Below are 21,362 nucleotides of genomic sequence, written 5' to 3'. Positions count from 1 at the left end.
CTCTATGTTCAAAGTCATCAATTTTATGGTTGGTGAGTGCTGGTGTGCCAGTCTCTTGACAACCCTTGACCATGTTTTCAGTGGGCGAGAGATATGGAGCATGTACTGGCCAGGGCACAAGTTGAATACCCTTTGTACCAGATACAGCTCAGGACAGCAAGGCAACATACGGTCACACATTATCTTGTTCAAAGGTAATGTCATGCATACTTTGATGACAGGGCATTGCCGCCAGCTTTAACATTTCAGAAATATAATAGTGGCTGACCAAATTGCAGGCTACGCGAACCAGAGGTGATGCATTGTGCATTTAATGGCACCCCATACACCACCCAAGGTGCTGAGTCCATGTGACTATGAGAAATGCAATCTGGCAATGTCCATTCCCCTCTGCTCCAGACACAGGTACTGAGGGTCTAGGACTCTGCTGAACAGCTGACATTCCTTTGTCCACTGCAATTCTCTCTGCTGCTACCTCACACGAAACTACAATAACGGTCCCTGTGCCAACAGTCCATGGTGCTGTCCCTACAGATACTTGTCTTGCTGCTAGCGCTTCCAAAGTCAAGACACGTGACTTGCCTGTGCGAACCTGAACGGCCAAGCAAACAATATGTCTTCCCTCTGGCACTAGTCACGTGGGGCTACATAATGCTGCAAGGTCCTCTTGAACCCATCAATTCCATATTCGCATGACATTAGCGTGACAGTTGCAAGATACCAACCAACATGACCAGCAATATCATGGAAAGATAAACTCAAAGCTGCAGCCTTGATAGGCGATGATTGTGCTGCTGTCAAATTCCAATATATGTCGATACATGTTTCTTCTTCCATGAGCCATAATGTGATCTTCTCAAACAAAAAAAGACAAAATGTGTTTTCTAAATGAGAGGCCCCATAATTTATACTTATTTAAAGAATGTACAATGCGGTATTCCTACGTACATGCCAACATGCTACTCATTTGCATATCCAACCATATAGTACACTTCATGCCAGTTTGATGTTTGTTGCATGCTGTCTTCATGGTGCTACAGTTTGAATGTTCAGCAGTGTACTTGATCACCCCTTTCATGAAATTACCATCATCAGATCCATAATTAAGAGTGACTATGTGGAATGGCATCACACCAAGCATTTACATAGGCACGAATGTGAATATGTGTAAAAGACTGATTCAAAACTCTGTATTTACCATAGGTTACCACATCTGATGAGGGTGGGTGGGTGGGTGGGTGGGTGGGTGGGTGGTTGGGTGGTGGTGGTGGTGGTGGTGGTGGTGGTCATCATCTTTTACTGATACAGGTAACTAAATGTTGCATCAGCAACCACGACTTACCAGTAACATATTACAGCACCCAGATAATAGAAAACTTCAACTAGTCTACAAATCTGTGACCATCTTAGATTGCTTCAGACTACTGATAAGAGACATTAGTAGCAATTGCAATTTTTAGGAAAAGAAATTAAAATGAAGAGGTTACAAAAGAGTAACACTATATTTAGAAAAAAGTTAAACACTGATATGGATTTCAGTAATACAACAGTTTAATATCAGATCATTCCAGTGACAAAATTCAGTATGACATTTCACAAAATGAATCTTTTCAAAAAATTATGAATATGGCAACCTGATTATGAAAATGTTTTCTGAGCAGTTCACCTAAACAAGCAACAATGCAAGTATTTTCCAATGTTATATGAAATGTATTTCACATCTAGTAGTAGGATTGGATCATGTTTTCTGCAAAACATTCATACTTGTTTATAAAAGTTTGTACTTTTCACACATAGTATGTCTCAATGAATTACAATTTAAAATCAAATGTTTAGTACAAATTATGAAACAGACATCCAGACACATAATTTTCCACAAATATACTGTCAGAGTTGCAACATAAAAAGTTGCAAAGATGTTATTCGAATGTAGAACAAAGTCTTTCAAACGCTTAACATCACTGAATATAAATGAATACTTCACTGTCTTCAGAAAAAAAACACCAAAATAAAAGTTTTTTTGAGACAATCACGATGACAATATTTTATACACAGCGCAACTTGTACTAAAAATTTTAAGGTGTATTTAATGCGTCAGAAATAAAGGGAAAGCAACATTATGTTACTGGAAAAGACATTGTTACATTGATGAAGCATATCGGACATGCACAACAAATACTGTTGGTCGCTTTTACAAATCAAACATTTGTATATTACCAGGAACAATTATGTAGTTAATGCAAATGTTCCAACAATGCAGATCATCTATAAGATTTTCCAATATCAATAATATAGAGCACAAATGTCGGAACATCACTTTTACTTATTAAGTTGACACACTAAATATGAGCACAAAAAAAGAAATACCTATGCTCCAAAAATATATCTGAAAAATTATACCTACAGACTGAATAGTCATCTTTGTAAATGGCAATTTTACTAGAATTTTTTTGTCTCAAGTTTTACACCTTGAGTTCCCTAAGTTGTGTTTCACTGAATATTATTTACTTCCTAAAAAATTATTATACTTTGCTCCCATCATACTATACTGTTACAAGGACAATGCAGAATTACATGATCACTGTTGAATAATATGAGCACTCTATACATTCTACTGTGGACTAGATTGGTGAACACATAAAATAAAGATCAAATAAAACTAATGTCATGTGCAGTAATATACTGAAAGGTGTTAGAATAAATTGATTGTATCAATAATGCAAAGAGGGTGATGCCTCATGAAAAATAAGGCTACCAATAAATCAAGCAAAGCAATACATTCCTAAGGCATGAAAATTATAAACATTGAAAGGAAATTACAATTTCAATACAATTATGAACAAACAATAAATTGAATGAGCTTTTATTTAAATGTTGTGGCACTAGCAGTATAATATCAGCTATTGGCAGGAATTTCTGAGCATGCCAGGATACATTTTTCATATTTATTTATTTCTAATGAAATGAAATTAAAACCAAGCAGAGAAATCACTTGTTAGTTCTCAACAGCCCCCTTCCATATTTTCTTGTAGACTCTGATCATCAAAGAAATAATAAGATGTAGAAAAAAGCCCTAAAATGTAACTGTTTGTGAGATTTAATAAATAATACAAAATCTGAGTAAAAAAAACTGAACACCACAGATAATTTAAGTCAGTAATTTAAAACAGTTTGTTTCATAACAAATTAAACAGATAACTCTTCATAATTTGCTTTTGTAACTTAAGTTACAGAACTTCTTCCTTCTGCAAATGTTTTGCAGCCTACTGGTGATCATAACCCAGTCAATGTACAGCACATGTGACTCATGGCTTATCTCTGCATAGATTATGAATTTATATCTAATTTACACAGAGTGGCAGTTTCAATGGCTTGTTTATCTTTAATACAAAATACTACTTCATAGTCTTAAGTAACATTCCAGGAGCTGTAGGGCTGTGTACAGTATTCTAACTTTACATTAATGTTTTATTTTCTGTTTGTATGAAAAGCATGCTTTCTCATCTTACTTAATGGAAGACAACAATAAAAAAGAATTGCCATGTAATTTTGTGGTTAGAAGTACTAAACCTGCATGCCTACAAAAGGTAATAATGGTCCTGAGGTACTGATATTCTATGGTGAAGGTACAGACATCTTTGTAAATACATGGGTATGGCAATAGAATGGATGTAGCAGGAGCCACAGAATTACCCAGTGGTAAGAAGTGAACCCGAAGAGGAGGTTGTAATAGTTATATTGACTTTATTTCTATTAGATATTTTTTCTGGCATTTCCAGTACACACGTCCCTCTCAGAATGAAGTACTTGCTGTTACTATCTTCTTCAACATACAGGGTCCATTTTTTTCCTGTCTTCATTCATGAATTTCATATCAATTATTTGAAAATCACCCACCCAGGCAACAAAAGACTGAGAAGCTTGCACTTTAATGAAGTACTTGGGTTCAAATTGAATAAATTCAGACAGAACATGAACCTTAAGTTCATCAAATGGAGCATAATTACATGTGGTGAAATGCATGGAAGATGGAGGTCACTATAGCACCACAAGTAGGAATATTTACAAATTTCTGTTGTACAAGGCAGCATTACTGACGTTAGCATTATTTGTACTTTTCTTTTCGAACCTTATCAACTACAGCAATACTGGTACTTTATTTAATTTACAGAACAATTAAAAAATTCTAAGTTGACGGTGAGTGTTATAAAAGGACTGAATACAGTACAAAATACAATATGTTATCACAAGAAAGCAGTACTGATATCTATAAAGGAATGCTTAGTTCGTAAATGGACATAAAATCCAAGTTCAAATTAACAAATTAAGGGAACTTTGATCTTTAAAGTACATCATTTGTTTATAGTACACATACAGAAGAGGTCATTGACACTGTTATTACTGTTCAAGACACAATGACACAAATTCGGATTGCTGTATTAAAAGGTAATGAGCTGGAATGTGTTACAATGATTGGTTGCCCAAATGGTACAAAAACAGCTTTGTTGAAATGGATTTACAGATAGCGGCATACATTTATAGTTACGATATATTCTTACACATGCACACTTAAAGTTTTGATAACTTCAAATAGCACACACAAGCACAACACAAATTTCATCAACCTAACTTTGAATTACTAGTCATAAATACTTATTTAAATACTGATTGTCAATTAAAAATTACATTCTTAGCATCTTACTTTGGAAATGTTAAATTTGGGTAACAACAACTTTTGAAAAACATGATTTTTCTAATCCTTGTTTGGTACTTTAAATGTATATAATATACAATTTCTGTCTATATTCTCAAGTAATACAATTCAAATGAAAATATCAAGGAATGCATGTGTGCAAAATGTATTGCAGAAAACCTGCAATCAAATTAAAAGGCTTGTTAAGAAAAGGTACAAATTGAAGTAATATGAGTGAAAGAGATGATTACAGTAGTTCTCTTTACCTAGCATTGTTTGAAACTTCAATATTAGGGCTGATTAAGGAATCACATAAATAATAGTATTCCTATCACAAAAAAAGCATTTAATTTTTCAATTACTGAACAACTGTTATATTCTCAATTCATTTCTGGTAGGAATTTTTGCAGTATTTATATTTGTTGGATTGGTCTCCATGACTCATTACACACAACTCAACAATACTTGTTTTGTCCCATAGCTCAAGAAGAGTGTCAAAGAAGAGAAAGGAAAACCAACTAATATGAAATATTATGAGTACAGCAAATGCAGCACACTAAAATTAACCATAAATTTGTTCTGTTGAATGACTGAAAGGAAGTACCTCTCTACAAAATATTAATGACTACTGTAAAGCATAAAACCAAAATGTGTAGATTTTAGAATACCTAAATACAGGAAAGATTTGCAAGGACATGTGTTACAGGAAATGTTCAAAGTCTACGTTAGTCCTAGTAACAACAGCTGCATAGTACTGACAGACACCAAAACCTTATATCAGGACGACAAGTATTGTAAACACAGCATAAAAGACATTTAGTAGACTCTCTTGTTGGCCTCACGAAGCAACTGATAGCAATTAATTATAGGTTTCAGACATCACACAAAATAATATAAGATAGATTTTGATACCTACAACAGGTATTTACGTGCATTATCACCAATTGAACATTAAAGTTTTGTCTCCACTTTACCCATCAAATATGCTCAACATTAATGCAGTTAAATGGGCGACACCTGTATAAACTTCATGCTTATCTGACACCTTACTTAGGCCTATCATTTTGTCTGTTTAAGTGCTAAAAGAGGACAAGGCATGGGAAACCGTACTCAATTAAATAATAATAATAATAATAATAATAATAATAATAATAATAATAATAATAATAATAACAATAAATAAATATAGCAACATAATTATGTATAAAGGAGATCGAGGCAGAAGTGAGTGCATGGGAATAGTTCAATGGTCTCTTTTACGATGAATATAGCAGCAGTTCCCTAGAAACTATGAATTCTAAAAAGACTGCGAGTCAGAAACTAGATGATATGACAGAGGAGAATGTCCTCGAGTCACTGCGTTATTGCAACTGCATGGAATAATTACTGAATCACCATCATGATCTAACAACACTGTTTATAATTTGAAAGAAAAAAAAAGAAAGTAAATACACATGTACAGCTTGAGACGCATCAGCAGCACAACGAAGATAGAATTAATGGGTGTTACTGTGTGCTTTATGAACTAATTGATGTTATGCTGTGTTGGGGGAGGGGGGGGGGGGGGTCACATAAAGCAGTTGTCAAATTTCCCAGAGAGCATGTGAGACATTTATTGCTACTCACAATGGGGGATCAGTGTTCATCGTGAATAGTACTCATCTAGTGACTGAGCACCAACTCAAACTTGAGTTCATAGTGAACTCTAAGTTAAGGAAGGAGATTCCAAAGCTACGGCTGTGTGACTGTAATAATGCTTTTTGCTTCAGAACTGCGTTTCACGGATGTTCATCATGGAGTGATTTTAGAAACTGTTAATGGTATTCCACATGGGAGAAATTTACATTGAGTACCTGGGAAATAATCTTGGTTCAAGAATTATGGCTTTCTGATGTGGGGGTCTGAGTTTAAGTGCTTATCCTTGTGGTCTCTTTTCCCAGCCAGTAATATTTCTTTCTATGCTGCATTCTGAAGCTATGGTCTCCTGTCAAGTGAAACCTTGGAAGTTATCAAGATAGAAAAGACAGCTCTCAAACTAAGAAGTTGTCTACAGGAATCAACATGTACTGAAAAAACAGCCATGAGAAACCAAAAAGAGATTTACAGCAATGACTGCATAAGGCAGGAAGATCCCAGAGTAGTTGATTGACTGACTTGAAATTAATCCAAGAGATATCCAAATTTAATAATGCCATGTCAACATAACAAACATCAAATGACTTGATCGTGACGTTGTTGTCACTGTCGGACAAATTATGTTTTCATGACTTGTAAATAATACAATATTATGTAGAGAGAAAGTGCTGCACCTGAGAAAGGTGTTGAACTGCAGAACAGATTTGAGCTTGTAAATGTTGGCAGGGCTGATCATATCAAAATGTTCAACATAATTAATGTTAGTAAATAAGAATTTAGCACTTCCTAAAACAATGACCTCTGCATTTTAGAATCAAAGAAAAAAAATACTCAGTTTCCTCTGCAAGACTAGGTAGCAAATGGTTTACAACAGGGCGCCACCACCAAATAAGCTGAAGTAACATGTATCCTCAAATACTTTTTTTACTGAATTTACCCCAACTGAACAGGCCACTGGTAAATTCCAGCACCTTACCCCAGGTTAAACACGTTCATTTAATTTTTCAGACTGTACAAGAAGACACTATTATGTAAAACAATCAGTAAGGATTTTTCACTGAACCTCTGAGTAATACTAGACAGCAAGAGTCTCAACTACAAAGTTATGTATGAAGTTGACACAGTAAGGAAATAACCAGGTATTTTCAGCTGTTTAATGTTCAAAGTAGATTCACAGAAACACTACAAGAAGTTCTAAATAGAATAATCACATAAAGTCTCTTCACAGAAATAGAACAGCCTGTTAACTCAGGTGACTAGAAACAAAAAAGCAAGGAAACCCAGGTTGGTGTCTCAAGTGTGGTACAAATTTACATATTAATTAATGAAAATTCTGTAAAAGACCACATTAAAATCAAGTATCACACAAGAAGACATAATACCTGTTTTGACTAGGCAATTTAACATGCAACACATTAAGAGTGCATCGTGTAGTATATAATTCTGGAATAATAAGTTTGTAGAGTCTCCCAACAGTTCCTTGAGGGTGATTTAGAAATCAGTTCTTTTACTTAGCAAAAGCCTTTGAAAATAAACTTAAAGAAAGTATTGGCTTTTCTCAACAAACGCGCACAATTTTTCTGAGATAAATGCATACAAACGAAATTTTTTTAGGACCAAGAAACCTTACATTATTAGATACTAGACTCTTATGTCCTCCACAGTGTAGAAGCTGGAAGAAGAAAGTAAGAGAAGGAACTAATCTCTCAAATTTTACACGATGTACAACAATTTCTTGATCCAGATAGCATTCTTCACTGGATATGGTGGCAATAGAGGTATAATTACATAATTTAATGACAACTAACAACTCAAAACAAATGCATTACTAAATCGGCGTGTAAGCACTTAGACTATTTGTGTTTCATTGAAAAGATACTGGACATAAATCTTGCTGTTCATTATATGGGCAACACTAAAAATGGAACTAAAGCTCTTACGTAACTTCTATGGAATTCAATAGCATCTACTGTAATCATCCCTGCATCACCATTTACACACTTGTGCATAAATGACACAAACACTTGCTTATCAAATGAGAAACATTTTCATTGGTACAATAAATTATGAAATATAATAAGGGATGGTAGTCTGTACTGGTATATTAACTGCTGTATTAATGACTTAGTAAAATCACATTACTTTTTACATAGAGGAATCAGTTTACCATTTTGATGAAAATGTTAGTGCTCTGTGTGTGTGATAATGTATATGCTCTATGTACATCTCCTTGTAAGGGCATATATATTTTTACACAGAACATTTCCACATAAGCACCAAAATTAAGCTTGCACAATTCATACCCATAGTCATTCAAGCATCCCAATCTCTCTCTCTCTCTCTCTCTCTCTCTCTCTCTCTCTCTCTCTCTTCCCCCCCCCCCCCTCTCCCCCTCACCCACCCACCCACCCACCCACCCACACCCACACCCACACACCCACACACCCACACCCACACCCACACACACACACACACACACACACACACACACACACACACACACACACACACACACACACACCTTAATAAATACAATGAAAGCCAAAATTTTATAAAATTTGGCAAGATTCTTTAACTGCACAGAAATATTTTAATTTCTGAGCCATAACTACTTCCCACATTATCTTTAATAACAACATGTAACAAACAAACTGTTTAACCACTAGCAACAGGTGAACAGCAAAACAGCAAACAGTTTGTAAAACAACTGTCTGTATCTGTTTTCCATAAAAATAAGTTCAAATGTTCATTTAACAGTATGGAATGTATCCTTTAAACCCTGACTGCAAATATTAACAGAATATAAATTTTGCACATATCTTGCATATAAAATTTTACAAAACACTTTTTGGTGTCCTTGACATTTGTGCACAGGACTAGAATTGTTCCTGACAGATGACTATCAAATAATTAAATGTTTCTTAAAAATGTTTATCTATTTTAATTATTTACACTTACACACTAGTTAACAATTAAAGTTACAGCAAATTATGACCTGCACCTTATTCCGGCAACAAAATCTGTCAGTTTTACAGGAACTCTGATCGAGTACAGTAATGTTTGCTTGCCTTGAATACTAAATCATAATAATCATCAAAAATGTCAAAAAGTTTGGATACAAATTTCTTCATTTTTAAGTACACTTAATCACGATGCAAGCTAAATCCTTTTGCTTATTTTCTTCATGAAGGCAATAAGGAACCTGCTGTAACTTTAAGTGGAATGGTGGTAGCAGATGCATGTAAAAGAATTTCCATTGTTATTCCATTGGAGGATTAACTGCTGATCTTCCACTCTCTCGACCACTAAGAGACTGAGAATTTCGGGAAGATTTTCTACCTAGTGGGTCTAGATAGGCAGAAGGAGCCCATCCTTCCAGTTGTGATGCTGCAAGCAAAACAGAATGGAACATCAGATGACAAATGCACATGTATTATTGTACTGATATCAAAACAGTATTTCACACAAACTTCCAACTGTCACTTTCTTTTCTTATAGTGGACTGACATTTCTGAGAACACCATCTCGTGGCATGTAAAATCATAAAACATGATTACATTATTTAAACAATAAAAGCCCTAAGTATGCTCTGGAAACAAAGTGGTAATCAGTACAGAGAACAGCTATCTAGTAGGTTGTGTATATATCTTTTATCATACATATCAATTAACCACATAAGTAATTTGCCAAATATGAGTATGTTGGTAGAGAAATTAGCTCTGAGAAAAGAGAAAGAATATGAAATTTAACTTTGTGCCTTGAGAGGGTGCTAAAGGATGGGTGGGAATGACACACACGAGACAAATTATTCTTAAAATGAGTCAATAGATTGATTTTGAAGAAGCAATTTAAGTAACATTGAGGTATGTGATGGAGTAGGCAAGCTCTGGTAGCACGTAAATACTGAATACTGTTCGATTAAAGGAGACTACTCTGAAAAGTGGAAGCACTGAGTCACCGATGGGCACACACAAAAAGAAAGGAAACCTGGCTAGCTTTTGGTGTAACCCTTTTTTGAACTAAAGCCACACACACACACACACACACACACACACACACACACATACACATGGTGACAGCTGAACACACAGTGCCACCACTGCTGGCTGCATTTCAGTACATGGACTATGTTGTGGTGGGGTTATGTCAGATGGGATGAGCAGAGGGGGAGACAGTTGGGATGCAGGAAGAGGGATTAGGGGTGGGTGGCTATTGGTTCAGAGGGAGGCAGCTAGTTTGCTGGCTAAGAATATGACACGGAGGAATGGCAGGTCCATGGGTGATGCGTGTGATTGTCAAAACCAGTGGGAAGCAGCACACACTTAAAGTGATGTGAAGATGTGAACTGTGACGGAGCAACAGGGTGGGGAAGGGGAAACTGTTGAGTGTAGGGTGTGGGGACAGTGGGTTGCCGGAGGTTGAGGCCTTGACGATTATGGGCGAGAAGTACATTTTGCAAGGATAACACCCATCTGCGTCGTTCAGAGAAGGTGCTGGAGGATGGAAGAATCCAGATGATCAGGTTGTGATGCAGCCAGTGAAACTGAGCATGTTATGCTCAGCTGGATACTGTGCCACCAGGTAGTCATCCTTATTCTTGGCAACAGTTGGTAATTCCCGTTCATCCTGGTGGACAGCTGGCTGGTTGTCGTACTGACAAACACCTGTGCAGTGTTTACAGCACTGTTGGTATATGATGTAGCTGATTTCACAGGGGGCCCAGCATCAGATACAGCAGGCTAAGCCTGCGACAGGAGTGGAGTCTACTTTGCATGTTAGATATTTGTCATTAAAGAAAAGGACAGCCAACAAGCTGTAGTTCGTAAAGCATCAGTCATCAATTAACAATCTCTCTATCTTTTAAAGTCATACTAAAAAACAGCCACACAGAATAGCCATAAGTACACAATCTAACATTAGGTTGCATTTTGTCAGTAAATATTACCAACCAACAGATACAGCATCACTATTATTATTTACTGCTACTTCTTATGCAGAATAAGCGAGTTCCTAATGCCAGAAGTAGGAAGTGCTAGCTGTGTGGATTGTGCAGATCTTGTATCTTGGTCAGTCCCAGGGATATGATCCCTGTAGCAAGGGGTTGGGAGTGGTAGTGGCATAGAGATAGACTAGGACAATGTTTAGGCAGTGTGGGTGACAGGATATCACTTTATAGGAAGGGTGTGAAGGATCAGGGCAATACTGGTTGAGGAGGTGGGCTTTCTTTTTTAGCCAGTTCTTGGGGGAAAGGGGGAGATTGGGGAGGGGTAGAATACGGCACGAGAAATCTGTCTGTGGGATAGTGCCTGTCTGTGCAGACCTTTGAGAGACTTTCAGCCTACTGGACAAGGGAACTCATCACTCCAGATCTGCTGTCCACTGGTGGCCAGGCTGTATGTCAGTGAATTTCTGGTGAGGAAAGGATGGCACTGTCAAAATACAGGCACTGTTGATATTTAATCGGTTTAATGTGAACAGAATTGTCAACCTCCAGGATAGTGGTGCACTGGTTGGAGGAGGACCAGGTGAAGTGGATGGGAGAGATGGTGTTGAGGATGTGAAGAAATGAAGATAGAGTGTCTTGGCCCTGAGTGTCGATCATGAACATATCATCAATTAATGTGAATCAATCTAGGAGCAGGAAATTTTAAGAGACTAGGATGGTTTCCCATAGATAGCCCAAAAACATGTTGACATTGGTAGGTGCTATTCAGGTACCCATGGCTGTGCTGTGCATTTGTTTATATACATCCACTTCAAAATAGTTGTGAAACAGGATGCACAAGGATGTGCAGAAAAGAAAAATGTCTCCAAATCTTTTATGTAGAAACTCTTAAAAAAGTTTTTGAAATAAAGCAAACTTTATTAAAATCCTTCATATTTATTTTTCATGTGTAATTATTTATTTCTCAACATAGTCACCCTGGCAACAAGTTCATTGATACAGTCACTGTAGAATGTTTGCTTTTGTTGATGGAGAAACAATTTCACCTCTGAAACTTCCTGGCAGATTAAAACTGTGTGCCCGACCGAGACTCGAACTCGGGACCTTTGCCTTTCGCGGGCAAGTGCTCTACCAACTGAGCTACCGAAGCACGACTCACGTCCGGTACTCACAGCTTTACTTCTGCCAGTATCCGTCTCCTACCTTCCAAACTTTACAGAAGCTCTTCTGCGAACCTTGCAGAACTAGCACTCCTGAAAGAAAGGATACTGGGGAGACATGGCTTAGCCACAGCCTGGGGGATGTTTCCAGAATGAGATTTTCACTCTGCAGCGGAGTGTGCGCTGATATGAAACTTCCTGTGAGTACCGGACGTGAGTCGTGCTTCGGTAGCTCAGTTGGTAGAGCACTTGCCCGCGAAAGGCAAAGGTCCCGAGTTCGAGTCTCGGTCGGGCACACAGTTTTAATCTGCCAGGAAGTTTCATATCAGCGCACACTCCGCTGCAGAGTGAAAATCTCATTCTGGAATTTCACCTCTGCTTGCATTGCTTTATCACTATGAAACTGAAGTACTTGAAGGTGTTCCTTAAGTTTTGGAACCAGATGAAAATTGGGTGGGGTCAAGTCAGGGCTGTACAGAGGATGATTGATGAAAGTGTATCCAAGGCATCACTCTGATCCAGATGTTCCAGTGCTCATGTGTGGTCTGGCATTATGCTAAAGAACAGGGTGCTCCATGTATGGACAAACTCTTTGAAACCAAAACTCTATTACAGCATGATGTTTCTCACGCACCAGTCACACTGCTATGCTACAATTTAGAGCCCTCTAACAGCACAGGATTGCAACTTGTGTCAATGAAGCAGGAAAGTCGACCAAGTAATTTGCACGATGTAATACCTCAATCAATATTGAAAAAAGAATAAAAAATCTAAGTAATTACTTTTCAGCACTCCTTATAGGTGGTAACATGTATAAGAAATGATATGGTGGGTCTGGAGTCTAAAGGATTTTCAGAGAGGTAGTGTGCAATAGCAGCAAGGCAACAAAAATGAGGGATGTTGGTGTACAGGGAGGTGGCACCCACAGGGACTAGTATGGATCCTGGAGATAAATGGGGGGAAGGGGAGAGGGTTGGTGGTGAGTCGATTACATGTTGACATCCTACTCATGTCTTGGGTCACCACTTCCCACCAACATCTATCCCCCTTATAGTGAACCCCCTTGTCAATCCTTCATAGCACCCAGACCTTGCCTAGCTGACCTTTTCAATGTATGATATCATCTGAAACTTCCTCCCAGCACTCACAAAATACAGAACCCAAGCAAGCCCAAAACATTTTCGTTAATCTTTTCACCAAAAACCTCAGTCCACAGAAGTTTCAGTCCTACCCAAAGGCCTCATCTTCAGCCTCACATTTAAGTACAACCAGGCTGGACTTGTCAGAGACCTACTCTCCTGCCTCAGATCCACACAGTGGAAACACTTCTTTGCCACCTATCACAACAACCAAAGCCAGGTTAGTCCCAACAATGCCTCTTTGAGTTCATACCACCATGCAACCATGGCATGGTCTCCCGTCTTCCCCCCCCCCCCCCCCCCCCCAGCTAACTGCACCATTATCATCTTCCGTAAATTCCATACCTCCAACTTTGCCTCACCATCCTTCCCCAAGTCCTTTCCTAAGAACACTAACCATCCAGCAAAAGAAAGGACAGTTGTACACAACCTGAAAACAGATCCTGACCTAATCATCCTCCCCCAAGACACAGACTCCATCATTGTCAAGAAAACTAGCAGTGACATTCTGACAGAAGATCTCCACGAAGTGTCTGACTTCTCCACTGACAGAGGCCCCATTCCAGAAGTCCAACATAACCTACAATCGCTACCGAAATCCACAGATCCCCAAGTCCATCTCCCTCCTCACCCCAACAACACCCCACACATCCAATGTCTACATGATCTCCAAAATCCACAAACCCAACAATCCTGGGACACCCCATTGTTGCTGATTATTGTGCTCCCACTGAAAGAATTTCCACTCTCGTTGGGAAACACCTCCAAAAAATTGCCTAAAATGTAGCCTCCCACATCAAAGATATTAACCGCTTCCTTCACTGACTCTACACTGTCCCCACACCCGTTTATCTCCTGTATTGCTACTCCTCACTGTTGATGCCATCTTCTAATACACTAGCACCCATGACCTTGCTGATATTGAACACTAACCTCTCTGAACATTCTTCAGACTTTAAACCCACCAGCTCATTCTTTATGTGAGGTGTAATCAAAACACAAGAGGTAGATTTTTTCTTAAGGAATCTTATTGCATCAACATCAACTTCGTCCCTCACAAAGTAAACCTCTCAGATATAATACTCTTGTGCCAGCACTTGTTCCAATCTTGGAAGCACTTCTGGTACCCACTTTTCATTGTAGTGTTCAAGTTCTTTGGCAGTTCTGTTTTTATTGCATCAGTGACGGCAAAAGACATCTTTTCATGGTTCTCTGCAGCTTCAGAAATAAAAAGAAGTCACAGGGTGCCACACCCAACAAATACAGTGGCCGAGACAACATAACATTTTTGTTTTTTGCCAAGAAATTGTGAATAAGCATTGAGGAATCAGCAGGAGTATTATCATGATCCAACTACCAAAAGTGGTTTTGCTACAGTTCTGGTCATTTTATTTGAACTGATTCATACAAATGTGCTTAACTTGCAGGTAGTATTCCTTATTGACCAAACAACCACAGAGCAGGAGCATATGACACACTAGCCCACTGAATCAAAGAAAATAGGGAGAAGAACCTTCACATGCAATTCAACTTGTCGATTTTTTTTTGGTCTTGGCCTTTCAGGCAGTTTACATTGGGATGATTGGGCCTTGGTTTCAATGTTGTACCCATCTACTCATGTTTCGTCATCTTCATTACATGTTCTGGATCATTGTTGACTTCATTCAGCAATTCCTGAGCAACCATATTTTGCTGCTACATGTCAAATACATAAAATATCTGAAAAATTGGTTGATGTGCGCCAAAGGGATATGCCAACATCATCAGCAACCCCTCTGATGGTGATATGGCAATTTTAAAGAGGCATTTTCTTTAGTTCTTCCACATTGTCATAAAGTATGTTATATGAAAACTCACCAAGCACTCTAAAAAAGGTGTATCATCTTTTCAAATGTCAACAATAAACTAAATATTCAAAACAGCTAATATGCAAACATACATCAGGAACATGTGTACCAACCAAATAAAATATATCAGCTGTAGAAAGCTCATGAAATTAAAAAAATCCTGTTACTGTTTGATAGCACTTAGTACACCCTACCAACTATATCCTGACTCATCTGGATTTTTGCCTCTACCAGCAGCTTCTATGAACTATGCAGACAGGAGTTATCCCTGCAACAAATCCTTGACTCCCATAATCTCTAGCCACCCCATATCCTAAACCCAACAGTTATCCTCTTTATCCCTTCTGTTGTCCCCAAATCACCTGCAATGTGTGTCACTCCCCACTGGTTCCAATAACTGCTGTATTCTCTCTCTCTCTCTCTCTCTCTCTCTCTCCCCCCCCCCCCCCCCCCCCCCAGCACACCCACACCCCACCTAACACAATTGCCACCTCAACTGGCAGTGTGTTGTGTGGGTATGGGCTCACAAGCATGTGCATGCACTCACACACCTGTCAGAAACTCAATACTTCTGGTTTTTGGTGAGTGGTCTCCTTTAATCCAAAAGTATTTACAACAATAAAATATTTTACTCTGGGAGAACCACCATATCCAAGAAAGAAATCCTCTCCTCTTCAAAACTAATTACAAAGATGTTAAGAAAAGTCATGGTAAGTTCAATAATTGACAATGTTCATCAAAGACCACCATATAAACTCTAAAAACAGTACCACTAATTTAATGGAGCTGACCACTTAAAACAAAAGTGAAAAATATAACTTGAACATGACCATATCAGTTAATATAATAATCAAGAACACTTCTACATGTCCTAACAGTCAGTCACAAATTCATGCTAAATTCAGGGAGTTGGGTACAGTTTAATATCTTCTCACCACTGATCCCATCAAAGATATCATTCACTTCAGGAATAAATTGTTCATTTTACACAAAGCATAAAGCAATGGTTCCAAAAATAGAAATATAAAGAAAACACGGTACATCTGTAAACCAAACATGAGCAGCAAACAGAAAGATGCAGAATTTCATGTAATAGGAGAGATTAAGTGTGATGACTTCCCACAATTTCCGAGATAGTTAAACTACAACTGGTGAGTAGCTTATACGGAAGATGCATAATCTTTTGCTATTATGCTCACAGTATTCTATTAGGTCATAGAACCATACATAAAATTTATGTGAAAATGAAATTTGTTTCAGGAGCTCGGCAACAGATGTTATGAGGGTTGCCTTTTAAGTTTTTACAAATGACCGATAGACAGTGCTGAAGTTTTAATATTTGTCATCTATTGTTCTTGAAAATGGCAATTCAGAAATTGGGAAAGTTATTTGTTTAGACAGCATTTAAAGAATCAGTGTTGTGAAACAATGGAAAATTCACATGAAGGTTTCTGCTGAACTATGTTTTTATGATTTTTGTAATGGCCTAAATCAACGACGGCACCTAGGAACACTTTAACTTTTGGAAACCAATCACTTACAGAAAAGGATGTTTATTGGTCTGCAGAATTTGCAGTTGTGCTTCAGGCAGTGATGAATTTCATGATGGTCAACCAAAATCATACATGACTTCAAAAAATATTGATGCTGCCCAATGACTGGAGAAGAGGCTTGTGACTTGCCGCAAGAGGGCGGCATCCGTGGACACGTTGAAGGCTGTGGTGCATTCGATTTTGCTTGAAGATGTAGGTGAGAAAGAGACCTGTCTATAGTGAGGTTCACACAATTTGAGCAAAGCTCAAAAACAGGCTCACATCAACTAGTGTGAGGAAATGCAGAATCGACATACAACATTATTACAGGAGGCAAAAATTGTACATATTTGTGCACTTCGTTCAATGACGAGTCAGACTAAGTCAGTAACTAAGCTACAATCAACTGTTTGGATGTTTCAAGATGAGCCAAAATCAACAAAAGTGGTATGTTCCACAGTGCTTCCATGGAGGGGGGGGGGGAAGGGCTTGTTGCTTTGGATACTCTCTTCGCATCACAACCACTGCTTTAGGAGAGTGAAGAATAACTGATGGCGAATGGTATACAATAATCTGTTTGCCACAAGTTATCAATGAAATTAGTAATGAAAATGTCAAGTCATTCTTATTCCTAAAGAAATCTGTCATGTTACATGACATGCAATTGATTATTTGACAGAGAAAAATATCTAATTAATACTTTATTGCCTATTTCACCCTTTTTATTGCCTGAAACATATTTTATTCCCTAATCTCAAGCAAAATATGCTTAGACAGTATATTCATCACATGAGAAAGCTACTGAATCCTTTCAGAAGCACGTTTTGTACTAGAATATGGGTGGAGAAAACGTTTCTCGGATTGTCTTGAATACGAGGAAAACCATTTAAATTTTAAAGATGAATGTAATGAGAAACAATAAAATGGATGGTACGAAAAGGGAGTTTTTTCCCTTGTTTTTGTAAAAATTTAAAAAGGTAGCATTCACACTGCAGAAAATGTATTTATATTCAGAGAATGAGTGAGGATGACGCAAACCAAGAATTAGTGCATTCACATTTGGTGCTGTGATCATTGCTAATATCTTTCAGGAGGATTTTTGTTCAGTCAGGTTTTCAGTCAGATACTTGCCCATGGACAAGGGAGTCTGTGTTTAATGCACTGCATACAAAGAAATTTGTAAATATACTTTAAGGTGGTCAAAATCAAGAGTCTGTAACTGAAGACAAAATACAGCTCTACCAGAATGACCCAAAAATGAAGATAAGACATGGATGCGAATCTTTTCTGATAACGCACTTTATGATAAAATTTGATAGTGCTAGGACTGTGGACAAAGTCAGTACTGGACCTTAATGACTTCACTGTGTATACCTTGATACATATTACACCAACGTCAGAAAAGAGAACAACAAAGGAAAACTAATAACTGAAACATAAATATTTACACTTTTACATTTCCACAGGCAATCTCGAAAGAAAAGGATTTAAAACTATTAGGTTTTTGATGAAAGCAGTCTCCATATATAGCCAAATTATTTGAAATTCCTAAGCTTTAAGTACCACTGAAATTTACACTACACTGCCCCATCAAAGTAATCAATCATATTTGCGAATGACGAACTGCAGCTGCAGCAGTAAGCATTTGGGTGTCTGTGCGGTTATGTGTGTGTGAATGTGTGTACTTCCTGACAAGATGACCCAGGGTTCAAAAGCTAGTTAATATGTTCTGCTGTATGTGTGTATGCATCACACATCACTCTGCTCAAGATGAGTGGTTGCTTTTCTTTACTTTATGTAATACTCAGTTGACATGATATTGGTTCCATAACAACGTGGTTTTGATTTGAGAAAACATGAACTGAAACAAAATCCATCTAGGCCTTCCACAGGTGATATTTTTTCTTCTTTAGAGGAGTGTGCAACTGATGTGGACCTACACGAGCATCAATAAAATGATTCTCTGAATACGTGTTGCAAGAAGCTGGAGATGAGGATCAGATTATAACATTCCTTCTTTTCAAAGAATTAATGTTTCTTGATATAAGTTGTGGGGAGTCGCCAAAAAAAGTTAACTGTCATACTTGAATTAGCTGAATAAAAAAATCCAAAGGAAATTAAATTCACCAACACATGCACTAGCCTTGCTGTGACATCAACAGACCTGATACTCTGATGTACCACCATCCTCCACAGCCAACCTTCAATAATTCAACGGTATCACCTTCATGCATGGAGACTTCACTATGTCCCATTGCACAGTAATCAGCCAGTGCTACATACCTACCTCCCTGTAAAACAAAAACAGTCAGTCAGGTATTGCAGAATGGCCCATTTTAGTTAATCTAAATGCAAAACTAGAGTTTTGTCAGTACAGTAAATTATTCATTTGTATAGAAACTAAAGATTGGAATATCAACAATATTAATTCTTAATTAGCACTTAAACCATGGCAGAAATGTCTCAAATCATTAATTTATTGAAAACCTGCCATTCATATCAACAGCTAAACTAGTACATATGTAAATGTTACACAAGTGACTAGCAGAGGAAAGAAAATCAAGGCAGTGCATAATGTTACATTACAGATGACTTTCATCCACCGTGGCTTTAATTTGTTGACATGAGATATTTTATAACAATTCCTGCAGCAAAATTCTTATGATAATTTTTGAATAATGTATATTTTACTAAATTTTATATTTCCTAGTCATCACAAAAAAAGTGTCTACTAGACAGCAAAAACTAACATTTCCCTTACAGCAGGCTCAAATTTTGTGCACAAATTTAGCACAAAGTTCTTCTTGATGTAAAGAATGTGTGTGGGTGTAGGGGGGGGGGGGGGGGGGAGGGGCGGCAGTGGCGGCAGCGCACATACACCTGGTGTAAGAAAAATGTTAGTTTTCAAGATCCAATTGACAAAGAGGAATGGGATGACAGAATAGAGAGATGAGAATTGTGTGCGTATTTGAATATTTTATTTACATCATCATCATATATATGATGATGATGTAAATAAAATAGAAAGAAACTTCCACATGGGAAAAATATATTAAAAACAAAGATTCCAAGACTTACCAAGTGGGAAAGTGCCGGCAGAAAGGCACAATGAACAAAACACACAAACACACACACAGAATTACTAGCTTTCGCAACCGATGGTTGCTTCTTCAGGAAGGAGAGGGAAAGACGAAAGGATGTGGGTTTTAAGGGATAGGGTAAGGAGTCATTCCAATCCCGGGAGCGGAAAGACTTCCCTTAGGGGAAAAAAAGACAGGTGTACCCTCGCACACACACACACACACACACACACACACACACACACACACACACACACACATCCATCTGCACATACACAGACACTTCACTATTACTTGTCTAAATAAATAATTTTTGTTATTCTGCCAATGTAAATGCAAGTGTAAATATTTTCGTTTTAATAAAGTTCATATTATGACCTGTATTACTTGCAATATCATAATATTTCTTTTTCCCATTTGAATTTCAATAGTCTGAGTTTCCGATAGTTTGAGGTGGTTCTGGTCCCGTTCACCTCGAACTACTGAGACTCTACTGTAGCAAAGGGTAAACAGTACTGACACCACAATTCCGCCAATCTGAAGATAGTTACGGAGGCCAAAAACTGCCTCACCACAATACTAATGAAATGTTGCACTGTACTGAGTACTGCCAGAAAGGAACGAACAAAGCCCACACAGGTTGAGACCTAGCGCACACATGGCCTGCACACCTGTCCCACCTGAAGTTTAGCACGCCATGGCCAGCCCTGTTCTGCAACCCGATAGAATCCATTCCAGAACGGGCAATAATTTTATCGAGTTTTTGCATATTTAAATATGAGGCCAATAAATACTGTGTGGAATAAATATTGAGAATAGCTCTGTATGAAATTATCTTGTTGTTCAAGCTGCATAATGTCTAAGTTAAAACTAGAAGTTTCAAAGATATTCACTATTATCTTCTGACAAAAAAGTTGGTAAATGTGTTCAAAAGATCAAGTTTTAACTTGGACATCCTGGCTCTTGAATACCAAGAGAATTTTTTTTACATGGATTCTGCAGCTAAAGACTCCCAAAACCATATGAAAAATAACCTGGTGAACATTAAGAGAAAATAAGATAGATACTACATGAACAGTACAGCAAAATAGTCCCTCTATAGGAGTGACAGGTTTCACACTGCAAACAAAAATAAGAGATATTGAACTGTTGACAAGTGTTGTTCCCGGTTGCATAAAGCAACCGAATGGCCTGTTTGTTGAGAACTGATTTGAGGCAGGCTTTCGAGGTATGATCAAAGAGTAATGGGAATATTTTAAATTTGCAGGCTTTATACATCTGGTTTTTAAATATTTTTTATCTTGTTGGTACACTTTTTCCTGAGGTATGTT

General features: G+C 37.7%; 1 protein-coding gene across 2 annotated transcripts in view; it reads right to left on the bottom strand.

Annotated features, from left to right (window-relative positions):
• Positions 1-8,805: 8,805 nt before the first annotated feature.
• Positions 8,806-21,362, bottom strand: part of LOC126345620 (guanine nucleotide exchange factor DBS-like) — a 350,102-nt gene continuing 337,545 nt past the window's right edge. For both annotated transcript variants that reach the window (XM_050002115.1, XM_050002117.1), the window contains exons 21-22: positions 19,116-19,242; positions 8,806-9,715 (exon numbers count right to left, since the gene is read on the bottom strand). In XM_050002115.1, coding sequence (XP_049858072.1) covers positions 9,588-9,715; positions 19,116-19,242 — 255 coding nt within the window. In that variant the 3' untranslated portion in view covers positions 8,806-9,587. The remainder of the gene's footprint in view (positions 9,716-19,115; positions 19,243-21,362) is intronic.

Source organism: Schistocerca gregaria, chromosome 1 (genome assembly GCF_023897955.1).
Source record: "Schistocerca gregaria isolate iqSchGreg1 chromosome 1, iqSchGreg1.2, whole genome shotgun sequence".
NCBI classification, from domain to species: domain Eukaryota; kingdom Metazoa; phylum Arthropoda; class Insecta; order Orthoptera; family Acrididae; genus Schistocerca; species Schistocerca gregaria.
The sequence above is the reverse complement of the archived record's forward strand: the minus strand, read 5'-3'. Positions and strand labels throughout refer to the sequence as shown.